Source organism: Sceloporus occidentalis, unplaced genomic scaffold, assembly GCF_023333645.1.
Source record: "Sceloporus occidentalis isolate IW3139 unplaced genomic scaffold, rSceOcc1.0.p SCAF_1, whole genome shotgun sequence".
Lineage (NCBI taxonomy): Eukaryota > Metazoa > Chordata > Lepidosauria > Squamata > Phrynosomatidae > Sceloporus > Sceloporus occidentalis.
Window position 1 is genome coordinate 297,936,804 of NW_028316981.1, and position 21,321 is coordinate 297,958,124.

The 21,321-nt window shown below is 38.4% G+C and overlaps 1 protein-coding gene across 2 annotated transcripts in view; it reads left to right on the forward strand.

Annotated features, from left to right (window-relative positions):
* The window catches only part of LOC149324130 (atrial natriuretic peptide receptor 3-like), an 81,723-nt gene extending 73,058 nt beyond the window's left edge, over positions 1-8,665 (forward strand). Inside the window, exons 6-8 of one of the 2 annotated variants that reach the window (XM_089496806.1) lie at positions 323-455; positions 2,912-2,999; positions 5,931-8,665. In XM_089496806.1, the coding sequence (XP_089352932.1) occupies positions 323-455; positions 2,912-2,999; positions 5,931-6,042 (333 nt within the window). In that variant the 3' untranslated portion in view covers positions 6,043-8,665. The remainder of the gene's footprint in view (positions 1-322; positions 456-2,911; positions 3,000-5,930) is intronic. The other variant, XM_089496810.1, reaches the window with a different exon arrangement.
* The last annotated feature ends 12,656 nt before the right edge of the window (positions 8,666-21,321 follow it).

Below are 21,321 nucleotides of genomic sequence, written 5' to 3' on the forward strand. Positions count from 1 at the left end.
TATGAAGCCTACCAATGGGAAGAATGATTGACTCAAAAGCTTTTCATATGTCAACATCATTTCAGGGACATCTGCTTTCTGCAAATCAAAATCTAGACATTTTTGACTAAGTGTTGTAATTATTAGTATCATTTCATGTTGGACTTCAGTCGATTTTCTGCTAATCAAAATTTATGGCTTAACAAGTAATTGTTTGATATGTGTGTGTGTTATATATAACAGAGATTGAGGTAGAGAATATGCCCTGGCTTTCTTTTTTTCCTCCTAGGAATAAGTTGATCTGAAAAGTGTTGCCATTTTGCTGAATTTCCCTCCTTCACAGGTTATTGGGAACTATTATGGAAAACAGGGACGGCTTGAGATGTTTCCAAACGTAAATTATCTCTGGGAACACAAACTGGGAATGGATGACGGCAGAGGTTTGGAACACCCAAGCAATACACCCTGTAAATCATGTAAGTTTAGTGTGGCAAACTTCTTTCTAAACATGTAACAGACAGCAGTCAATGCTGGAAGACTGTGCTTGTTTTATTGTATTGAACTGTACATCCACCCAACTTGATTATATGCAATCCATTGATCTTAGAATAGATTTATGGGTAATATTCACTGGTACCAGCTTGGAAGCACAGATTACCAACCAAGCATATATTTATGGGTTTTTTTACAACACGCATATAACATTGAAAATACAGGGATGATACAGTCTTCATCTGCATAGACATAAATCAGACTATAAATTCCAGTTTTTAAACCTTCTGCAAAGGAATCTTGTATTACCTTTGAGACTTACTGTGCAAAAGAAGTTGTAGCATAAGCTTTCATACTTTCACAGAGGCTTCTGAGGAAGTAGACCAGGGTTCAAAATGCATGGAGCAAATAAATCAGCTTCCAGCTGCTTTGGGGGCCATGGTGTTTAGATGACACATGCCCCCAAAGTGGTCGGAAACTGCACCAAGATTGCCCTAGAGTCAGCCCAAAAAGGAATTGATTTAGACTGACTCCTGGCCAGCGCAGCTTGAGACTGTGGCATCAGCCGGCTTTGGGAGCAGTTCATTCTGTCACCGCAGTCCTGGCCCAATCCCAGCCAGAGTGGCTGGAGGCTGCTCCTACCGGCTTCTTTCATACAGGTAAAATTCAAAGATAGAGCCATGTTAGTCTGTAGAATCAGTATGTAGAGAGATTTAGTGGCACCTCTGAGACTAACTAAAGAAAAAAAGTTGGCAGCATGAGCTTTTGTAGACTTAAATCTACTTCCTCAAATGCATCTGAGGAAGTGGACTTAAGTCTACAAAAGCTCATGCTGCCAAATTATTTCTTTAGTTACCCTCAAAGGTACTACAAGATCTCTCTACATACTTCTTTCATACAGTTAATTTTAAAGGTGCTACAAGATCCAATTGCACACTGATATTCCCCACTAACATGGCTGAGTTTCTAAACAAGTTTTTCATGGCATTGCAAGGGAACCCAAACAATCCTCAGCCCCCCAGCCTGATGAATGAGGAGATGTGCATGGGGAGGAAGGTTTATGTATTACTGCAGAAAGTGTAGATCGCTTCTTTCTACCTACTGTAACCAAGGATATGGCAGATACTGACCTCTCCTGGAACAAGAATTAAGAGATTATACCTGGGGCCCTTTATGGGCTTACCGGGGGGGGGGGGGGGGCTTGCAGAGAATCCATGCCTTTCTGTCCCTAGGCTGGTTATGATAAAGTTATTGAAGCCAAAAGACAAATCACCATGAATCAAAATATGATTGGTATGAAGAAGACCAGAGGCCTGGAATCAAATAGCCATGCAGGAATGCAGGTAAAATTCTTTACCCAATGACTAGCACTCCATCCATGGCAAAGGAAGCAAGCAGTCAAAAGAAACAACTATGAATTAGCAGGAACGAAAGAGCAGACACTGAACACTCTAGCTTGAGGCTATGTTAGCGGCCTGAATTTACAGTCCCAAAGTGTACCAGACAGAGGTGGTCTTTCTAAACTTCCCCAGGGTTCCCCCAGAAGCCAAGTGTTATATACACAAATGTAGCAACATAAAGTACATATTGCCTGTTTCATTTGCCTCTCAGATTTGCAAACAGAGCACTCCTGGGCAATCAGGTGGCTAGGTTCTCATATTTAGGAATCATCATCAATATATAAAGTTGCATAATTGACTGGCAAACTATGAAAGTCAGAGCAAAAAACATCATATGAACACAAAAGGTAGCTACAACTTATCCTAAAACATTCCATTTTTTATTTAGAATTATAATTTTGCAGTAACCTTTTGAGATATATTATATAACTTGAACAGTAAAAAAATGAACTGAAAAACTTGAATAAATAATGCTGCCTTTCTCTAAAACCATGTCCACGCTGAGGCACCTCCATTTACTAATTGCCTTAGTAAATTTCATTGATGAGGAGGGGAGAGAGTTGTGTGTTTGTTCTTAAATAACAACACTAATGTAAATATAAAAGAAATACCATGGCCAGAATCCTATTGGACAACAAATAGAGTATAATGACTCACAAGTGTAATAGAGTTGGTCATCCAGTTGCCAAAAATATTCTCCTTCCCCTCTGTGGAGGTTTTGCAGTTAGTGGCCATCTGGGTAGAGCAGCAGAGCTGGACTCAGGCTTCATTGTCTGGCACTGCTTGGGGAGGTGTTGCACAAGGAAGTACTAGATATCTTTTTAAGCAATTTCCCAAAAAAATCTTACCCTGGTATACTTATTAGTGCAGTTCAGCAAGAGGATTCTGACTCATAAAAGTAGCTGAACCTAAAGTAAAATTTTACTAAGCATCTGGATAAATGTAGTTCTGAAATAGATTTGTCTTTTCAGTGGTTTGTAAGCTTCAGTGCAATTTTTTCTCATCTATTGTTGCTTATTTCTTCTTTTTAATTTTTCAAGCAGGTGGTCTAGGAGAATCAGCAGTCACAGGAATAGTTGTGGGTGCCTTATTAGGAGCAGGATTGTTGATGGCCTTCTACTTTTTCAGGTTAGTTCAGTTTGGGAAGAACACTGTTTATACCTACCATACGTGACCCCTTGAAATCATGCTACACTATATTCTCTCTTCAGGAATCTATATTCTGTCTTCAAGTGTAATGAAGTATCTACAGAAGCCTGTTTACATTTTGCCAACATTAAGCAATAGCGCCTAGCTAGCCCTACAGCTTAGTATTAACACATAGTATAACATAAATCTGATCATAATAGATAGCCATGAAAACCCAAATTGCTACCAGTTCTATCGGTGTATAGCTCAGCTCATAGAATCATAGAATTATGGAATTGGAAGAGACCACAAGGGCCATCCAGTCCAACCCCCTGCCATTCAGGAAATCACAATCAAAGCATCCCTGATAGATGGCCATGTTTCTCCAAATACTCATACACATTGTGAAAGAACTACCACTCCAAGGACATAATAGCACCTTCTATTATAGTGACAGGAAAGTGTCCTTTTCTTGGATGCAAAGTAGAATCAGAAATATAAGGTAGAATCTACCTTGGATTCAAGGTAGTATCAGAAAATAAATAAATAACGGTATTTTGGATCCTACTTCTTTATTTATTGGAGGCTACATCTACACTCTAGAAATAATGTGGTTTGACACCACTAAAACTGGCATGGCTCCATCTTACAGCACTTAAAGTGGTGTCAAACTGCATTATTTCTACAGTGTAGATACACCTTGAACTTATCACGCTGGCAGCTCGCTCTTTCTAGAGGTGCTTTATTATGAGAAATATCTTTGAAACATCCAAATTAAATAATATCAATCAAAAGTACCCAGTTGCCCAGTAGGACCAACCCCACTCCCTTTCTCAGACATGATCCACTAGTGGTATAGGATTCAGAACCATAGTAGATATTTCATTACTCATTCAAATTGAACCATGCAGAAAAAATACTTTTGCATTTGAATAAATTGATTATAGGCTTAAAACAAAGCATTTTAATGTAATAAGGGGAAAGTTTGTATATGGTTGGTTTGTGATTGTGTATTATGAAAAGAAAAATAGTACAAGTATGGCTTAATATTGCATTTTTTTTTATATTGACCTATCCAAATCCTTTATTTCCATTAGCCCGTCTTGGTACCTTTCTTATGATGCACGAGTAGTTATATACGTCAAAACAATTGGTTCCACCACCTTTACTCCTAAACCTCTGGAAGAATGAATCAAAATTTATTTATTTATTTATTTATTTATTTATTTATTTATTTATTTATTTCAAAAGACTGAAGATGTACAGTGCAAGGTTAAATAACATATCTGGTACATAATGCACTGTTGCTATATTCTTGGGGTCATGCTGTGAAATAGATCATTATAAGAGAAAACATGAGAAGTGTTGTCTGAAATTAATAGTGATCACAATGAAAGCATGTGTGTTGCTGAAAATCAACATACAATTTCCCCTTCCCCCCGAAGATTATCTTTATGGATGGGAATTTTCTACACCAATCTTGTATATAAAGAAATACAGACTAATAAGTATTAGGAACAAATACATTCTGCAGTTTAGAGTGTCCTGTTCAGTTTTTCAGCCACCCAACTACAGGTTGTTGTTTTTTCAGGACAGTCCAAACCATTCCTCTTCTTCATTTTCTATTTTCCACCTTTACCCCCAGTAGACACTTAACATTCTGTCACAATTAGGCAAGCTCAAACCATTTGGGGCTTTTTCCCTTGACATAGTTTTTTCTAATTCTGCAAACATAAGGGTCCTCCTGAGCATGAGGATATCCCCAGGTTTCTTAATAGTCCTGTTTTAGCTGTATATCTATCTTAACACAGCATTTTAATTTTTTTATTGCTGTATATTAACAATGTAAGAATTTACACAGGCTAACCATGAATTAGGCATGTAGATATTTTGGGGTATATAGATTTGTGGATTGCACTTTAATGGATCAGTATTGATTTCACTAAGGCATGACATAGTGGTTTGAATGTTGGACTACAACTCTGGAGACCAAGGTTTGATTGCTCACTTGGCCATGTAACGCACTGGGTGACCTTGGGCAAGTCACATGCTCTCAGCCTCAGGGGAAGGCCATGGCAAACCTCCTCTAAACAAATCTTACCAAGGATAGGTTCCCCTTAGGGTTGCAGTAAGTTGAAAACAACCTGAAGGCACACAACAACTACATAACAACATTGATTTAACTGGAAACAAAGGATACAATTGATATGGGGAGGGGGGGTTCTACCAGTCCTCTCCATGTTGTTGAATCACATATAAGGAGCCCTGGTGGTGCAGTGGTTAAATGTCTATACTGTAGCCACTCACTCACAAACCATAAGGTTGTGAATTCAATCCCAGCCAAGGGGGCTGAAGCTCGACTCAGGCTTGCATCCTTCCAAGATCACTAAAATGAGTACCCAGCTTGTTGGGGGCAATAAGTTTACACTTTCTAAACCGCTTAGGGAGTGCTTATGTACACTGATAAGCGGTACAGAAATGTACTTGCTATTGTTATTGCTATATCCCAACAGCCCTAGCTGGCTTAATCAATGTTGAGGAATGTTAGAAGGTACAGTCCAACTACTGGAGGGCCACATGATTCATATTGCTGATGTAAACATCTCAGAGAACTAACAGTTGAACAGTTTCACTAGCTGCAGCCTTGACATCAAAGTTTCAGTTGAATTACATACTGGCTTCTTGATCATTTTGTTTCAAATTTGTGAAAGAATGGGCAATTTGTCTGAAACCTTTGAATATGACTTAACTTTGAGAGTAAGCAATGCTCCAGGGCACTTCTTTTAATCTTCTAGCAGTGATATACATTCACTTCGTTTATCATAAGAAACACATCTTCTTTATAGATGCTCTTTTGTGAAGGGAGTTATGTGAATTATTCAAAAAAGGAGGAGGAATTTCTCATTTATTCTCTCCATTCCTTTTATGCAGGAAAAAATACAAAATAACTATTGAGAGGAGAAGTCAACTGGAAGAATACAACATCGGCAAGCACCGCCAATTACGAGAAGACTCTATAAGGTCTCACTTTTCTGCTGCATGAAGTAGAGAGACAAAATTGTTTTTGCAGGGAAAACCTATAGACAAATGGATGCTACCAAAGACAGTTACAGAAAAGAAGTTCATTAAGGACTCAGCTTTTAAGGAAGTAGAGTAACTTTATCTTTCCCCCCCAGAAACTCAGGAATGATTTACTAGCCACATTATGCCACATGGCCTTTAAAAAATCTCACTGAAAGAAAACTGACAAAAGTGCAGTTGGGCAAGATGGTTTTAACCCTTTGTGTGTATTCTGATACAATATCTTGTCAGTCATTTTTCATCTTGGAAATGTGAATGGTTCTTCTGTCTGCCTCTTTTTAAACGTCAGGTCATCCTTTATTAGCTGCTTCTCACAACAGATTACAAAAGAAATGTGGTCTCAGAAATACAGGTTTTGCTTCACAGCAAGAACAGAAAGATGTATTGAACAGTGGAGGCAGGATGGAAAAAGAAAGGAACGTGTGGGTCATACAAGAATTTGTTGGAAAAGTGTGAGCTTGTTTTGTTCTTGGAACATAAGAAACCAAAAGCTTGAGGAAAGGCAAGATATGATTCTAAGGACCCCTTTTATACAATGCATTTGTTGTGAAGATAGTACACAAGTGATCCCTGTGGATGGATTCATGACAGATGTGTTTGAAATTGATGTAAGCATGTTAAGTGCTTGCCAGTGTTCTTGGAAAGGAAATTTGGACTTCAAAGAAATTCCATTTGCACAAAAAAATTATATCCTGGAAGTTACACATACATAACACCATTTCCACCAACTATGTATAGGAAGCCTATCACAGGACTATGCTGGCACATTTCCTACCCTCATTCTTTGAATGTTTTCTCTACAAGAAAAGCACAAAAGGTTTACAGAAAAGAAAGAGAGACTTATGGCCTGGCTTGGCCTATGTATAAAATATTATGAGTTTAGAATCCTGAAGTGGTAAAATAGATTTACCACTTCAGAGCATAGGTGTGTGGGGCAGTTGCTATTTCTAAACAGTATACACACATACACCCTGCAGTTAGAAAAAAATACACCTAACATTTGAAAGAAGAAATGTCTACTTCAATCTCTCACTTCCTTGCTACATTTTTACCAGAGGAGGTTTCTAGCATGGAGGGATTCAAAGCTATAATTTCCCTCTCGTGCACTTGGAAGTAGTACAGTCCATTTTGTCATGTTTTTCCTTTCTTATTCCATTTGATCTGCAGATCAGGTCTTACTAGTGCCAGTGCCTGGAAATGAGACATCTGCCTCAGCCAAAGCACCTTATGCTGATTTCTGTGCATGCATGTATTTTGAAACATGCACACATGCACAAAAGAATGGGACATCCTGCAGGCATTCTGGTTTCTTCTCTGCTCCACATCATATCACCCTGCTCCTCCTTCAGCCTTTGATTGTTGTCACTGACATTTAAACTAGTGAACAAGAGAAGACATTTGTTCTGTCCATTCATACATGTGTGACAGCCATCCATATGACATGATTGTAGTGATCATCTAAACCAGCTATTTGTGCACCAGGTCATTTACTTTAGCAATATCTTCCACTGAACCCTGTTGTACTTAGTTTCAAGTAAATAAAAACAGGGTCAGGCTGCAGCATGGCATCCATAGTCTGGATTTTTCAATAGGAAGCAAATAACCCACTGACAATTTAAGATCTGAGTAGGGTCCAAACTATGTAAATACTATTATCAAAGTGGTTTTGTATAGTAAAGACAACTCAACAGTGTGTTTTTTTTTCTTGGATTTTTGTTTTTGGGTTGTGTGAATGATGACAGTTCTGGGTTAATATTTTATGTTTAGATATTCTTCGTCTTATATTTTTCTATTTGGAAAAAGTATATTTGGGGGTTTGAAAAACCAAGGGGAATGCACATTTGAAGAGCTGTTTTTCTTTTTTGAAGTGTGAATAATACTAAACACAAAACTTTTTAGTTGTAAATAATAAGAGTCTTTTCCCTTTTTCTATTGGACCACTTTTCCTGCTTCTTTCCTTTCCTCTCAGATTAAGTTGCAAATTTCCACTATTAATATAGAGGCTACTCTGGCTATTATTTCCATGCTATCTCTAAGAAAAACTTTCCTTAGTACCCCCATCTCTCTTATTGAAAGGATACATGAATCTCAAGATATTACTATTGATAAGAAATATTACCTGTGCTATTTTTGAAGTGCTTTTAGGCCAGTTGTTTTTCTTCATACTTTCAGCCTTCACAGAGTCTTTCCATATCAGTTTATCCTCCAGAAAATATTTGTGTGCTTGCTAATAAAAACAGCTTTTGATGTCCAGACAGGCAGTGTACATGCTAGGGAGGCCCAGACATTCACATCAGCCACATACTTGCAAGATGCAACCTTCAGCTACCATTGTCTCTACCGCATCTTGTGTACCTATTTGCGTCTTCTGAGCATACTACCTGGGTGGCTGTTGAACCCAGCACATAGAAGACCCTGAAGCAAGTACAGATTGAGTCTCCCTCATCCAAAATGCTTGGGACCAGAAGTGCTTTAGATTTTGATTTTTTTTTTCAGATTTTTGAAAATTTACATATACATAATGAGATATCTTGGAGATGGGGCACAAATCTAAACATGAAATTCATTTATGTTTTGTATAGACACTGAAGGTAATTTTATAGAGAATATTTGTAATAGTTTTGTGCATGAAACAATGTTTGTGTACACTGAACCATCAAAAAGCAAAGGTGGCACAATCTCAGCCACATGTGGACAATTTTGGAATTTCAGATAAGGGAAATTCAACCTGTACCAAGATATGCATTTTGCTCATATTGGGCCTTACTTGTTATCCTGCATGAATTGGCATGTGTGAGCTAGACCAAGAGATGAAAATGAACTATGTTTATTATTCATTTTAATGCAGACTTACCTAGTTTTGCATTTTCAAACTAATATGCACAGCAAAATTAAGTTATCCTTCAAAATTTACACCTTTCCAGATTTTTCAATGAAGTTCTCTTATGAAAAAGTATATCCTACATTTATTATGGAACAGTTGACATGAAATGCATCTATTAGTGATTTTTTTTAAAAAAATGTTTTTATCTTAGGGAAATGGTTTCAAAAAAGTGTGTGTTAAACAAGATTGCATACAAAAACACTTATTAGAAGAAAGGTGCACAAAAATGTATAGAATTTTAATGTGACCAAAAAAATCTCAAAATTTAGAGTGAACAAAATTTAAGAATAGGGGAAAAATGAGAAACTGAGAAATGGCATAATTAACAGATCTAGCCATCCCTACCTTCAGCTACAACACCCACACAATTTTTTGTAACTACATTTCAGGGGATGGGCATGTTTCAGGAGTGCTATGATAGCATATTCCTGCATGTCAGGGGGTTGGAGTATATAGTCCTTCTGCTTCCTTCCCCCTCTATTCTACTGTGTGTACAATGATCTAGAAACCATGTCTTATGAGGAATTACTTAAGAAGCAGGATATGTTTAATTTGGAGAAGACTGAGAGGTTATGAAAGCTATATTTAAATATCTTGAAGGGGTGTCATGTAGAAGATGGAGCAATTTTGTTCTGCTGCTCCTGAGACTAGAACACAGTTCGAGAGATTCAGATTACAAGAGAGAATCCCTCTAAACTTTAGGAAGAACACTTTTATTGTAAGAGTGTTTGTAAGTGGAATAGACTGCCTCAGAGGGTTGTGGAATCTCCATCTTTAAACAGAGGTTGGATGAGCATATTTCAGGAGAGCTTCAGTTGTATATTCCTTCATGGAATGGGATTGAATGGGGTGACTTCCAACTCTAGGGCTCTATGATTCTAAGACTGAAGACCAGCTGTTCTTCAAAGAGACTTATTTGTCTTTGCTGATCTTGTTGAATGTACTCTGATAACTTTTCAGGAACACTAAAGTTCTTTGGAAAACAGTTGAAAACCACTGGTTTAGATTGTAAATAATCAGTTTCTTTTCAACAGTTTTCACAATTCCAGCACTATGCTGTTGTTGTTAGGTTTCAGTCTTTTCAAGGAAATCATTGAAAACCCACACATTCAGAATCTCCTTCCTTAAGAGACCATGCATTCACACATACATAAACATTAAATTAAATAGGTCTATCTAGCTGAGTATTCAATATGCTCAACTCCACCTGAAATTCAAACATCTAGCTTTTATCCAGTTGAAATTTGGGTTATGACCAACATCTACAAATGCTACACAGAAGGATGTGCTGGAATTTGATTTCAAAACTACACAAGAATCTAGATGCTCATACTGAGCCAACAAAAAATAGACAGTAAAGTAGGTTGGATGTACATTTTATTGAATGAGCAGCTGTTGGTGGGTATGACATTTTTTCCAACTTCATATAGTCCTTCAGGATGTGCACAGTTTCATGTTTCCCCACAGAAGTTGGACCAATAAAAATAATTCCAAATCTTTGCAAATTTTTGAAGTACATTTAGTCACTTCACATTTTAAGTTCAGTCATATAATGTTCATGCAAAAGAATCAACTCCTATCTTGATTTCATTTTAGAATCCCAAAGGGAGCTATCCAGAATTTATTTTTGAACTCCTAATTTTAAAAATACATATTAAATTCAGTGAACTAATCCTACAATGCTACAACCATCAGATCATTTGATTATTAAAAGTTAAATGAATGTCAAGTATTTTAAGGTAATATAAACAGTTTTTATTATGCAAATAGATCTTGTATCACCTTTGAGACTAACTGTGTGAAAAAAGTTGTAGCATAAGGTTTTGTAGACTTGGTCTATGAAAGTATACCATGAAACCTTATGCTACAACAATTGAGAGCCAGCATGTTGTAGTGGCTTGAGTGTTTGGACCATAAAACCCATTGGATGGCCTTGGTCAGAACATTCACCTGAAATTCAAACAAGAATCATCTAGTTCTTTCATAACTGCCCTTCCAAGTCCTAGTCTTCTTTTGATTTCTTGACTACAGCCTCCATTTTGAGTACTGACTCAGCCAAGAGACAGACTATTTCGATTACCTCTAGAACTCTTCTTGAGTGTCACATTTCAAACAAGTTTATTTTCTTCCTGTCAGCTTTCTTCACTATCCAAATTTCGCAACTATACATAGAAATTGGAATTGCAATGGTATTGATTCTGACTTTGACATTTAATCATATAGTTTAGATATATTACAGGGACAACCTCTGTTGTTTGGTGAGGTGTGTGTGTGTGTGTATCTGTTCTAACTTTAAGCAAGACCCCTGTCTGACAATTACTTTGGTGCTGTCTAGGTTCATGGATAAGAAATAGGAGGGGAAATATATCTACTAAGGTACCTTAACACACCTTCCAGTGTACTTCAAGCCATGTCTGACACCAGGAATAAAGCACAAAACAACAACAAAGCAAATACACACACACACACATACAGCAAACCTATGACAAACTTTTTAAAGCATGTAGTCCAACCTTTAGATTTACTATTTATATTGCCAAAACAAATGTATAAACATTACTTTAGGAAGTTTCAAAATGTGTTGGGAAATATCTGTCTTCAGATACATGTCTACATACTTGACACATATTCTTAATCCACTAAGGGCATATCTACAACTGGATTAATTGTGATGACCTTTCACTGAAAGAACTTTTGGTCCTGTAGTTTGCAAACAATCTTATGCCACATCTCTTCACAGAGCTAAAGTATCTCTTACTTGTAGAAACACTGGGTCTATTTTAATATATCAGTACCTGCTTATATTATACTAGGAAGTCGATAAGGTTCTGTAGATTTTAACCACTTGTATGATTGGATGGAAACTTTAGATCTATTTAAATCAGTGGAACATGCATTAATATTACTAAATTAAATCTAATCTGCACCACGGAAACTGCAGTTGGCCAGTGCTTTAACTTCTATGGCTCAGTGCTATAGGATTCTGGGATTTGTAGTTTTGTGAGATATTTAGCCTTCTCTATCAGAGAGCTCTCGTGCCGAAGCACAACAAATCCCAGAATTCCATAGCATTGAGCCATGGCAATTAAAACAGTGTCCAATTGCATTATTTCCGAAGAGCAGATTAGACCTTAGACTGAGTAGTGACTCTAAATCAAGTCCATAAGAAACATTGAAGGAAAGCTAAAGGATCTTTAAAACAGATCTATGTACCTTTTATAACCAGACCTTGGAATTAAGTGGAAGGTAATTTTGCTAGTAAAGGAAGAAATACATTTGAAAGTATTAATAGTTCACATATTAGTGAGAAGTTGTGGTTTCAAAAGATTTAGTTTTCTAAGCAAGTCTGGAATGAGGATCCAGTAAGGTGAATCCCTATGAAATGAATCCCTGTGAATACAGATTTGGCTCTAAAGAGAAAGTACAAATAGAGAATATCATTTTAGGTAATGATTCATTGCATTTGATTGGGAAAATACAGTCAAAATGAGACCTTGTAAAACCAATTAATTATTTTTGTGGGTTCTTTTTTTCCGAGACAGTGGACTTTTCCCATCTGTGGAAATTTGGTTCAAGGCCCCCTCTTGGGTGGCAGAAAACACAGATGGCTGCACCATATATTATTCAATGGCGGTGACATGCAAACAGACCCTTTAGCATGCCTGCATGCTCACGCTGCCATTGAACATGGACTGTGGCCATCCGTGGGTGGTCAAAACCATGGATTGCAAGCTCACTGATATGAAGAGTCCATTGTACTTTTTTTATTCAAAACACATTCTAGATGAACAATTTTGAAAGGTGCTTCTTAACCACTAATGCTAATGTTCTTCAACAGCAAAATATCTTAATGTCTTTGATGCTGCTGAAATTCATATGTTAAGACACACCACTTACATTATGGAAAGATACTAGGTATTGCAATATATGAAAAAAAGTTAAATGTTTCTTTAATATTTCCACTACATAATACCCCCCAAAAAAATGTACCCAAACAGACATTTTAAAAAAAGACTTTAAAAAAATTAAACTGGAATGCCCAAAAGACATACAATTATACCAAACTATAGGCAATGTATCTGTAACTGAATGTCTTGTCTGAATGTATGATAAGCATGTTGTTGGACATCAGGCCACATACTAAATGTTTATTTATGTAAGTCTGGCCAGGTGGCAATTGATATATTTTTAGAACAATAGTTATAATGTCTGAACATTTGGTTCTGCTGAACAAAGGAACTTTCAATTCTTTATTATAAAATAGTTCTTGGAAGTCAATGGATGCTGTTTCAGAGTAAGTTCTTAAGGACTGCAGGATGTTAGAAAATTATTAGCTGTCTTCTTTATAACTGTAAGAATGTTATGGTAATAATGGAAAAATAAGGTTTTATACCGTTGTAATGAATCTTTGCATTCATTTCTAATATGGTAAAGTGCTTTGGGTGCCATGTTTGGCAGAACATGATTTTAAACACACAAGAACATGAAAATTGCCTGTAATATTTAAAAGTCCAGAGGGATTGCCTCTGCGCTAATAATTAGAATGGAGTTAGAATTTCACCTTTGACTTTCAAGAGGAAAAGAGCCAAACTAAACATGCCAGTTTCAATGGCATTCCAAGAGCCATGTCTCAAAGTGGCAAAGATCTATGTAATCCATCATATCCCATGGAGGGAAAGGAAACCCTGCTTTGCCATTCTTCTACCAAGAACAGTGAGGAGAGGCTCTGTGGGGGAGTATAGGAGGAGCAGGGTGGCACCCATTCTTGGTGTAGAAAATGGATCTGATATTTCTAGATCTTTTGGGCAACCTCATAAAATCTTTAGCCATATCTTCAGACAACTTATTCATCCCAATCTGAGAGCGGTGTGATATAATGTGCCTTACTCATAAGTTCACATTGACACAAATCCTTTCCCCTTTGTGAAGTGTACTGGTAGGAAACAAATGTGAATAAGAATTACAGTGCAGGATGCGGCCCTCAGAAGGCTATCAACCAGCCACTTGAACAAATTTGCTTCTCTTACCAACTTAAATACAGTAAATCATTGACCATAAAAGCATGACTTGAGTGGTTTCCAATCACTACACAGTAGGATGATCAACTTGGGCCTAGTAAACAGCTTTCCTTGCAGAGCTGTTTGAGTTTTATCTTAGATTTTTCCAAATGACTACTTAGAGTTTGTTTGCCAGTTTTAATCTAGTTCTTTCCTGATAAGCAATACAAGACTAAAAACTGTGTTTTAAAAGAAAAAAAAATTGTCTTTAAAAATAAAGAACAGATCAGGCTTTACTTTTAAACTGGAGCAGAAAACAGGTACACTCTGGCCATAGAATGGATTTGATTGTTTTCTGTATGAAGTATGTAGTTACAGAAAATAAAAGGACTCAGGATAGAGAATGTGGAAGGTTGACTTTGTCTACCCTTCCTCCCTTTAGTGTGGGCAATGTTATGTTTGTAGGAAAATATACCTAGGAATAGAAGCATAATAATGGTTTGGTTTTTAAAAAAATGAATAACTGCACAGTATGTTGTACTGATGTAAGTAGAACTATTTGCATATGATGTGATTTATTTATTATATTTCTGTAGAGACAGAATTCATGACTGTGGATATAACCTCTGTGATATATTTTTATTTCTTTTACAAGCTGATCATTTAAAATATTAATTGGGTGTCTGTTGACTGTTACATGTGTACATTTTCTTATAAAGATTTCAAATCCTACAGATTTGGTATCCCATTAAACTTTGATGATTAAAGAGACAAATCTATACATTCACTCACTGATGTGTTCTCATTATGTGAAATGAACCCTTATTTTATTACCTGCAATATCTTAAAATACCATCCTATGCCTGTCTATTCTGAAATGTCCCACTACATTTAAGGGGAATTTCTATTGTGTTGCACCTTTACCTGTTTTAAAGAAGGAAGGAAGATCCTTCAGCACAGCTAAGAAATCCACATCTAAATCTAGAGTCAAATCTTCAACATGCTTTGAAACATGCAAATTTTGGCTTATGCTCCCTTTAGTTGCAGAATGGCAGGACATTTTACAACTGGAAAAAGAATATAAATGGAATATATTGCATTTTTAAATGATTTTTTAAAAAAAAGTATAATTGCAAAGGATATGAATGTGAACTAGGTATATACCGTGGGGGCTTGGTATCTACTGGAGTTTGGTTCCAGGACCTCTCTTGGATATCAGAATCTGTTCCACTAAATACAAAAATCAAGTTCCATTATATACAAAAGCATAGTAAAGTAATGTTCCATAAATAAAATTGAAAAATCAAGGTTTGCTTTTTGGAATTTATATTATTTTTAAAATATTTTCAAGCCGTGGATGGTTGAATCTGTGGATAAAGGATCCATGGATATGGAGGAACGACTGTAGATATTGACATACACCATATTTCCAAAAAGACATTTTTATGAAGCTAACATCAATAAAATACAGCTCCAGAAGTACTAAAACAATGAGGTCTTCTGCATGTTGATCTTCTGACCATTGACATATAAGCTCCTTGTATACTTCTGATGCTGAGCATACCACCCATGCCTACTCTTCTCCCCACTTGCAGCTGTGAATAATGTTTTGCAACCTTAAAGAAAGATTTACCCCCAAACTTTCCCTGCTGGTGGCAAATGCAAGCTCACTACCATTGCCAGTTAATTAAGCTCTTCCAATCAACTAATCAGGCTTAGTTTAATTGGGTGACATCCTTACATAAAACATGAAATCAGTCCCTGCAAGAGTTTGACAACAGAGATCTTTTCTCAGCTATTCCAAAAGTCAAAACATTTTGTTCCAGCTGTGTTTCACTGGGGAACAATTCTTTGTGAGGAAGAGATTTATAGCAGCTGCCATAATTGATTGCCTCCTTTGCTTCTTGGAGCAAAAAGATCATTATAAGGGACAGCAGATGAATATCTAGAGAAAGATACATGCATTTACAAATTGTATGATATTTGCTCCATCAACAGATTTAATTTAAGAGATGCAACATGGATGAATACCCTGCCAAAGAAATGGAAGCAATTGAAGCAGGCTCACTGGAAAGATAAGGTCTCATTATGCCATCCATGCAATCCTATTTTTTAAACTTGAACCACTAACATGTTTTTTTTTAATTTGATTTTTTTTTTAAAAAAATGAATATTTTGAAATTGCCGTGCCTCATTTCAAACATAATTCAAAATGTAAAAGCCATGCCACCCCTGAGAAGGGAGGGGGAGTAAGAGATTAGTAACATTATCTTCGGTGTGTTTAATCAGAAATAAGCCCCTACGCAAGTTCTTGGACACTTACTCCCAAGTAAACTTGATGAAAGAGTCATCAAAATTTTGGATAAAGCAAGAATGTGTTGGGCTTTGACAATTGGCAAAAAAAAAAAAAAAAAAGCCAGCACCACTCTTGAAAGGAGTCAGGTCCCTATGAAGGGGATGTCTCATGTTGATATAAAGTGGCACTTGTCACAATGGAGGAGATGCAGAGTTATGCAAACAGCTAAATATAGCCTGCATCTGGAACAGGTAACTAAAAGCCAATCATCTTTTAGTTACCAGTTTAGTTACTTATGGTAGCACTCTTGACTACAATGTTGTCAGAGGGCTACCATAACCACCACCATCACCTTCAAAAAACCCTTGGTACCAGTGCCAGCCAAAAAAGAAGCTCCTTGAACTGAAATCAATTGTCACCCACAATGAACTAGAGGAATACACTGTCCCAGCCTCCCATCGCCTTTGAAAATGGTGAAATGCCTGAGAAAAAAATCCCATGGTCCTTTCCAAGTGGGAAATCATTTTGATGGTGCCCTTAGGAAGAAGCCTATTGATTTCTTCCAGGATAGCTGGGGATGGTGTTGTGGAATTATAGCAATTTAGTGGCAGTACAGTGAGCCCACGCCATATACGGGCTCATTATAGGTGGCTTTCAGCTTACGCTGAAGCTGCCCGACAATAGAAACAATGGCACAAGCGGCAAGGCCAAGCCCCATTCTATCCAATGAGGCTTGAGCATATGCTCTTTTTGCTTTACGTGGGGGGGGGGGTCCAGATCGGATCCCCCACGTAAAGTGAGAGCTGACTGTACATGGAGCTCTATACAATAACCGTGTGCTACTACACAAGTACCCATTTCTCTGTGATGATGTTTTCCCATTTCAGTAAGTAGGTGGCAAGACAATCCTTGAATAAAGAGAAGTTGAAATAGTAAAATAAATGCTGCTTTCCTTCCAAAGTCATGCATCTGTATACCTGTGGCACAAGGAAGAGGATGAAGATGACTTCTTGGCTGCTGGGGATGGATGGGCACTGGTCTAGAGGTAGAGCTGTATAGAATACATCCTCTGTGAAAGGATGGTTGTAGCTGGGGCAATAGTGTTTTGATGTGGAATGGGGGGTGGGGTGATTCCAATCTTCTTTTTGCAGTATTAGCAAGCTTGTGGGCTGAATCCAGATTCCCATCAGCTCTGGTCATAAACAGACTAAGGCCATCAGAGGACATGTCCTCTACCTTCAGGCGCCTGAGCAGTGGGACAGTGTGTGAAGCACCCAACCTGAAGAAACATTCAAAAAGAGGCTAAAAACTTTCCTCTTCTGTCAAGCCTTCCCCTCTGGAAAATGAACTAGTGTACTTTGATCCCATCAACTTCCTGGCTCACCCTTTTGAATGATTGTTTTAGATTTGTATATTGTATTGTGTTATTGATTTTATCTATTTTATGATGTGTTTGTAACTGGTTTTAAATTTTGTGTAAACCGCTTTGATCTTCTGGAAAAGCGGTATAAAAATAAAATTTATTATGATTATTATTATTAACCTTCTCCTCACTTCACCAATGAGGCACTTAGCAACAAGCAATTGTGACAGGACCCACAAGAGTGTGTATGGCTGCATTTCACAAAGCAGGTTACTGCCAGGAGAAGGCTGGCCCTCCTCCCCAGTGCCTTGGAAATCCCTATGTTGCTGCAGCTGTCTGGTTTCTAAGGAGGCTTTTGGGAAGTCATATTAAGAGATGTAGCTACGATGACAGAGCTCCACTGCTGTAGCTACATTTTTTAAATTAACCAACTACCAACATCTCTAATGGGTGGCATTTACACTCCTCTGCAGTCAAGAGGCCTTTACAGTCAGTAGTATAGTTTGTGCAACCCATTCTGACAGAGAAGCATCTGTGTCAATATCTACAATATTCACAATGCCTTCAGAGGGTGAAATAACAAGCTTGTCCTGGTTTTGGAAGAGCCTTCACACAATCAGTTCCTGAAACACTCTTGGCATTATTAGAAACTTTCTAGAAGAGTCCCACGATGGATCGAAAGTTCTCAGAAACCAATGATAGCCACATGCAGACATGCAGCAGATGTTGCCACTGCCATCAGCCCCAACAGAACCTGAACCATCCTGGAAGACACTCTCCTCTTTTTGCAGAAAGCTCGAGCCAATCTGGCTAAGACTTTATCTCTGTTCTCTGGTGAGATGGTCTTCACTAAACAACAATTCTAGCTGAGTGAGTATGAATTTTACATATTGTTCTGCATGCAAATTTTACTTTTTCATATTCACAACTAACTTTAGATAGTTTATCAGTGAAAGAGTTACTAAGAGGTCCACTTCAGAAGCTCACTCTGATGGAATCACCAGCAACCACTTGTCTATACATTGGTAGATGGAAATCTCTTGAATTCACAGTAATGCTACCACCACTGCCAAACATTTCATGAAGACTCTGAGAAATTAAAGAGAAGAACACAAACATGGTAGTACTTGACCTACAGTAAAAGACAGAAATGGACATATTAAAATAAGCTTCCTTCAGATCTATCATCATGTATCAATCTCCTGTTCTGAGTAAAGGGTAAATAGTTGCAAGAGTAATTGTTCTGAATTTTCTTGGTGTGATGAAACTGTTGGCATCTTGGTAGTCAAAGAAGAGCTCAGTCTGCCATCTTTTCTTAGAATGGTAAAGTAGCAGCAAGAGAATCTGTAATGAGAAAGAGTGCTCTGTTGTCTCTTTGGCTACTAAACTGGAGACTTTTTCCTGAAGCATTATCAATGGAGCATAGTGCAAGATACCTTAAGAGATAAAAGCTTTTGAATTTGATGGCATGCTCCTCCAAATAATGTTGAGCACCCAGGACTCCCATTGATATAGTCTCTTAGTAAGTGAGGTTACAGTAGTAGTAAAACAATTGGATGACATTTCCCTAAATCTGATTGTCTTTTCTTTAAAGGAAAGCAATATGACCTTTTAGATGATGATAAATTATTGGATAAAGTCTTGAATTTTTGTCTAGGAGATGACCAGGAAGACAGCATCTTGAACTTTGATAAAAACAGATGAAATTTCTATGGGGTCTCCTCCAAAAAACAGGCATTGGAACAGATAGAAAAAAACATTTCAGCTCAGCTCTATGGTGAACATTTGAATTGTACTATGCAAATACTAAATATTGTATTGATAATAAATATGTTCTGAAGAACAGATCTAAAAAAATGGCTAAACTCACCAAGTCTGTTTATCTAATTCTAAGTGGTCCTTTTGGCTTATGATTTCATTGTGGATAGTCTGAGTTCTTAGAAGGATGTAGTTGTTTTGACCATCCATTAAAATATGACAAGGAGTAATAATAATTAGAAATATGCTGTCACAAGTCTAGACTATGTCCAACGTAAAACATGATCTGGCAGTTTTGGCTTCAGCATCACAACCCAGTGATCCCAGAGGACAGAAGGCAGCTGTATCCATGCAAAACACTCAGATTGCTGTCAGCTGAGTTCTTACTATTTTATGGTAATAAATCCTACTACCACACCCTAATTGGTTGTTGTTGTTTTTTTTACTATTAGCTGAATGGCATTTCCTAAGCTTATTTCAAGTTGTGTTAATAAAAGAAAGCATGCATCAAAGAGGTTTATCACACGGAGACTTTTAGAGCTTTTGCAGGTCAGTTCTGATGTGACTTCCAATGATGTGCATTCATGCGTGAATGTGTTATCAGATGAGATTCCTTTCTATGGGAGCTCCTTCCGTGTTGCTTCCACAGTGATTCCAAAGTGACCTCTCATTTTGATGAATTCAGAAAAAAAGTGAATTCACAGAATTTGCATTCAAGCTCACTTAGGCGTGTTACAGACCTGTAGGCGCTCTTTTCTCCACTGGCTCAGGGCCTCAGCTGCCAGAATGGGAGCTTCTGAGGCCTCGATCCGCCGCTTTCCAGGCCACGGGGAAGCAGCAAAAGGCCGCTTCCCCGCGGCCTGGAAAGGGGTGTCCTTGGGGCTTCATGCCCCAAGGACACCCGATGGCGGCGGGGACAAGCAGAAACAGGCCGCTTGGCCCTTTCTGCCTTGTGTCGCTGGCACAGCCGTCTAAAGGCTGCGCCAGTACCGCAAATTCCAGAAGGAGCTCAGTTTCGGAGCTCCTTCTGGCGCCGCAGAAAGGGTGCTCTATACGCCCTGGTGTGGTGCCAGAACTTCACAACCGCGCCACCTCATTTGGAGGTGGCGCAGTGGTGACGTAGCAATGGCGGCCCCCGTGTGGAACGGGTGCCACCATTTTGTATGGACTCGATCTGTACTACAGTTAGGGGCGTCCGGAAGGGACGCCCCTTTCTAACCCTAGTACGGACCCAGTCTGTAACGGGCCTTAGATTTCCCTTCAAATTGGTCTGGTGTGGAAAACCACTCTGATGTCGCCCCCCTTGGCCCCCTGCGTCCTGCTTCGTCATCCCCCTTCTCCTCCATCATGCCATCTCACCCTCTCTGTCACCCTGACACCCATCCCATCATCCCCATCATCCCCTGCCTTCTCCTGCATCCCAATACTGGCCCCAGGAACCCCCAGCGACCTATCCCATCATTCTCTGCCTTCTGCTGCCTCCCGATCCTGGATCCAGTGACCTCCAGTGACCTATTCCATCATCCTCTGCCTTCTCCTGCATCCCAGTCCTGGCCCCAATGATCCCGTCATCCATCCCATCATCCCCCAACTGCTCCTGCATCCCCATATCACCCTCTCTGCCAAATTGCCATCTACCCCATCATACCCTGACTGCTCCTTCATCCCAATGAAGGATGACAGCTGAGGAGGGGGCAGGGAAGGAGGACAGCATCCAGAGCCCCACTGAGCATGTGCAAGGGTGTTGATTCAAATCGTTGAACCCTCCAGTGTGGTAATACAATGTGCACTCACTCTGCTTTGCTTGAATCCGCATCACGTGACTTGCTTGGAATAGAACTGACTTCGCTTCCCCCTCAATTCGGAAGGGCAACAGAAAGACCACCAGATGTGGTAAAGCATCACATTTTAACCTTAATTCGCATTGCTAGACAGGAGTGACT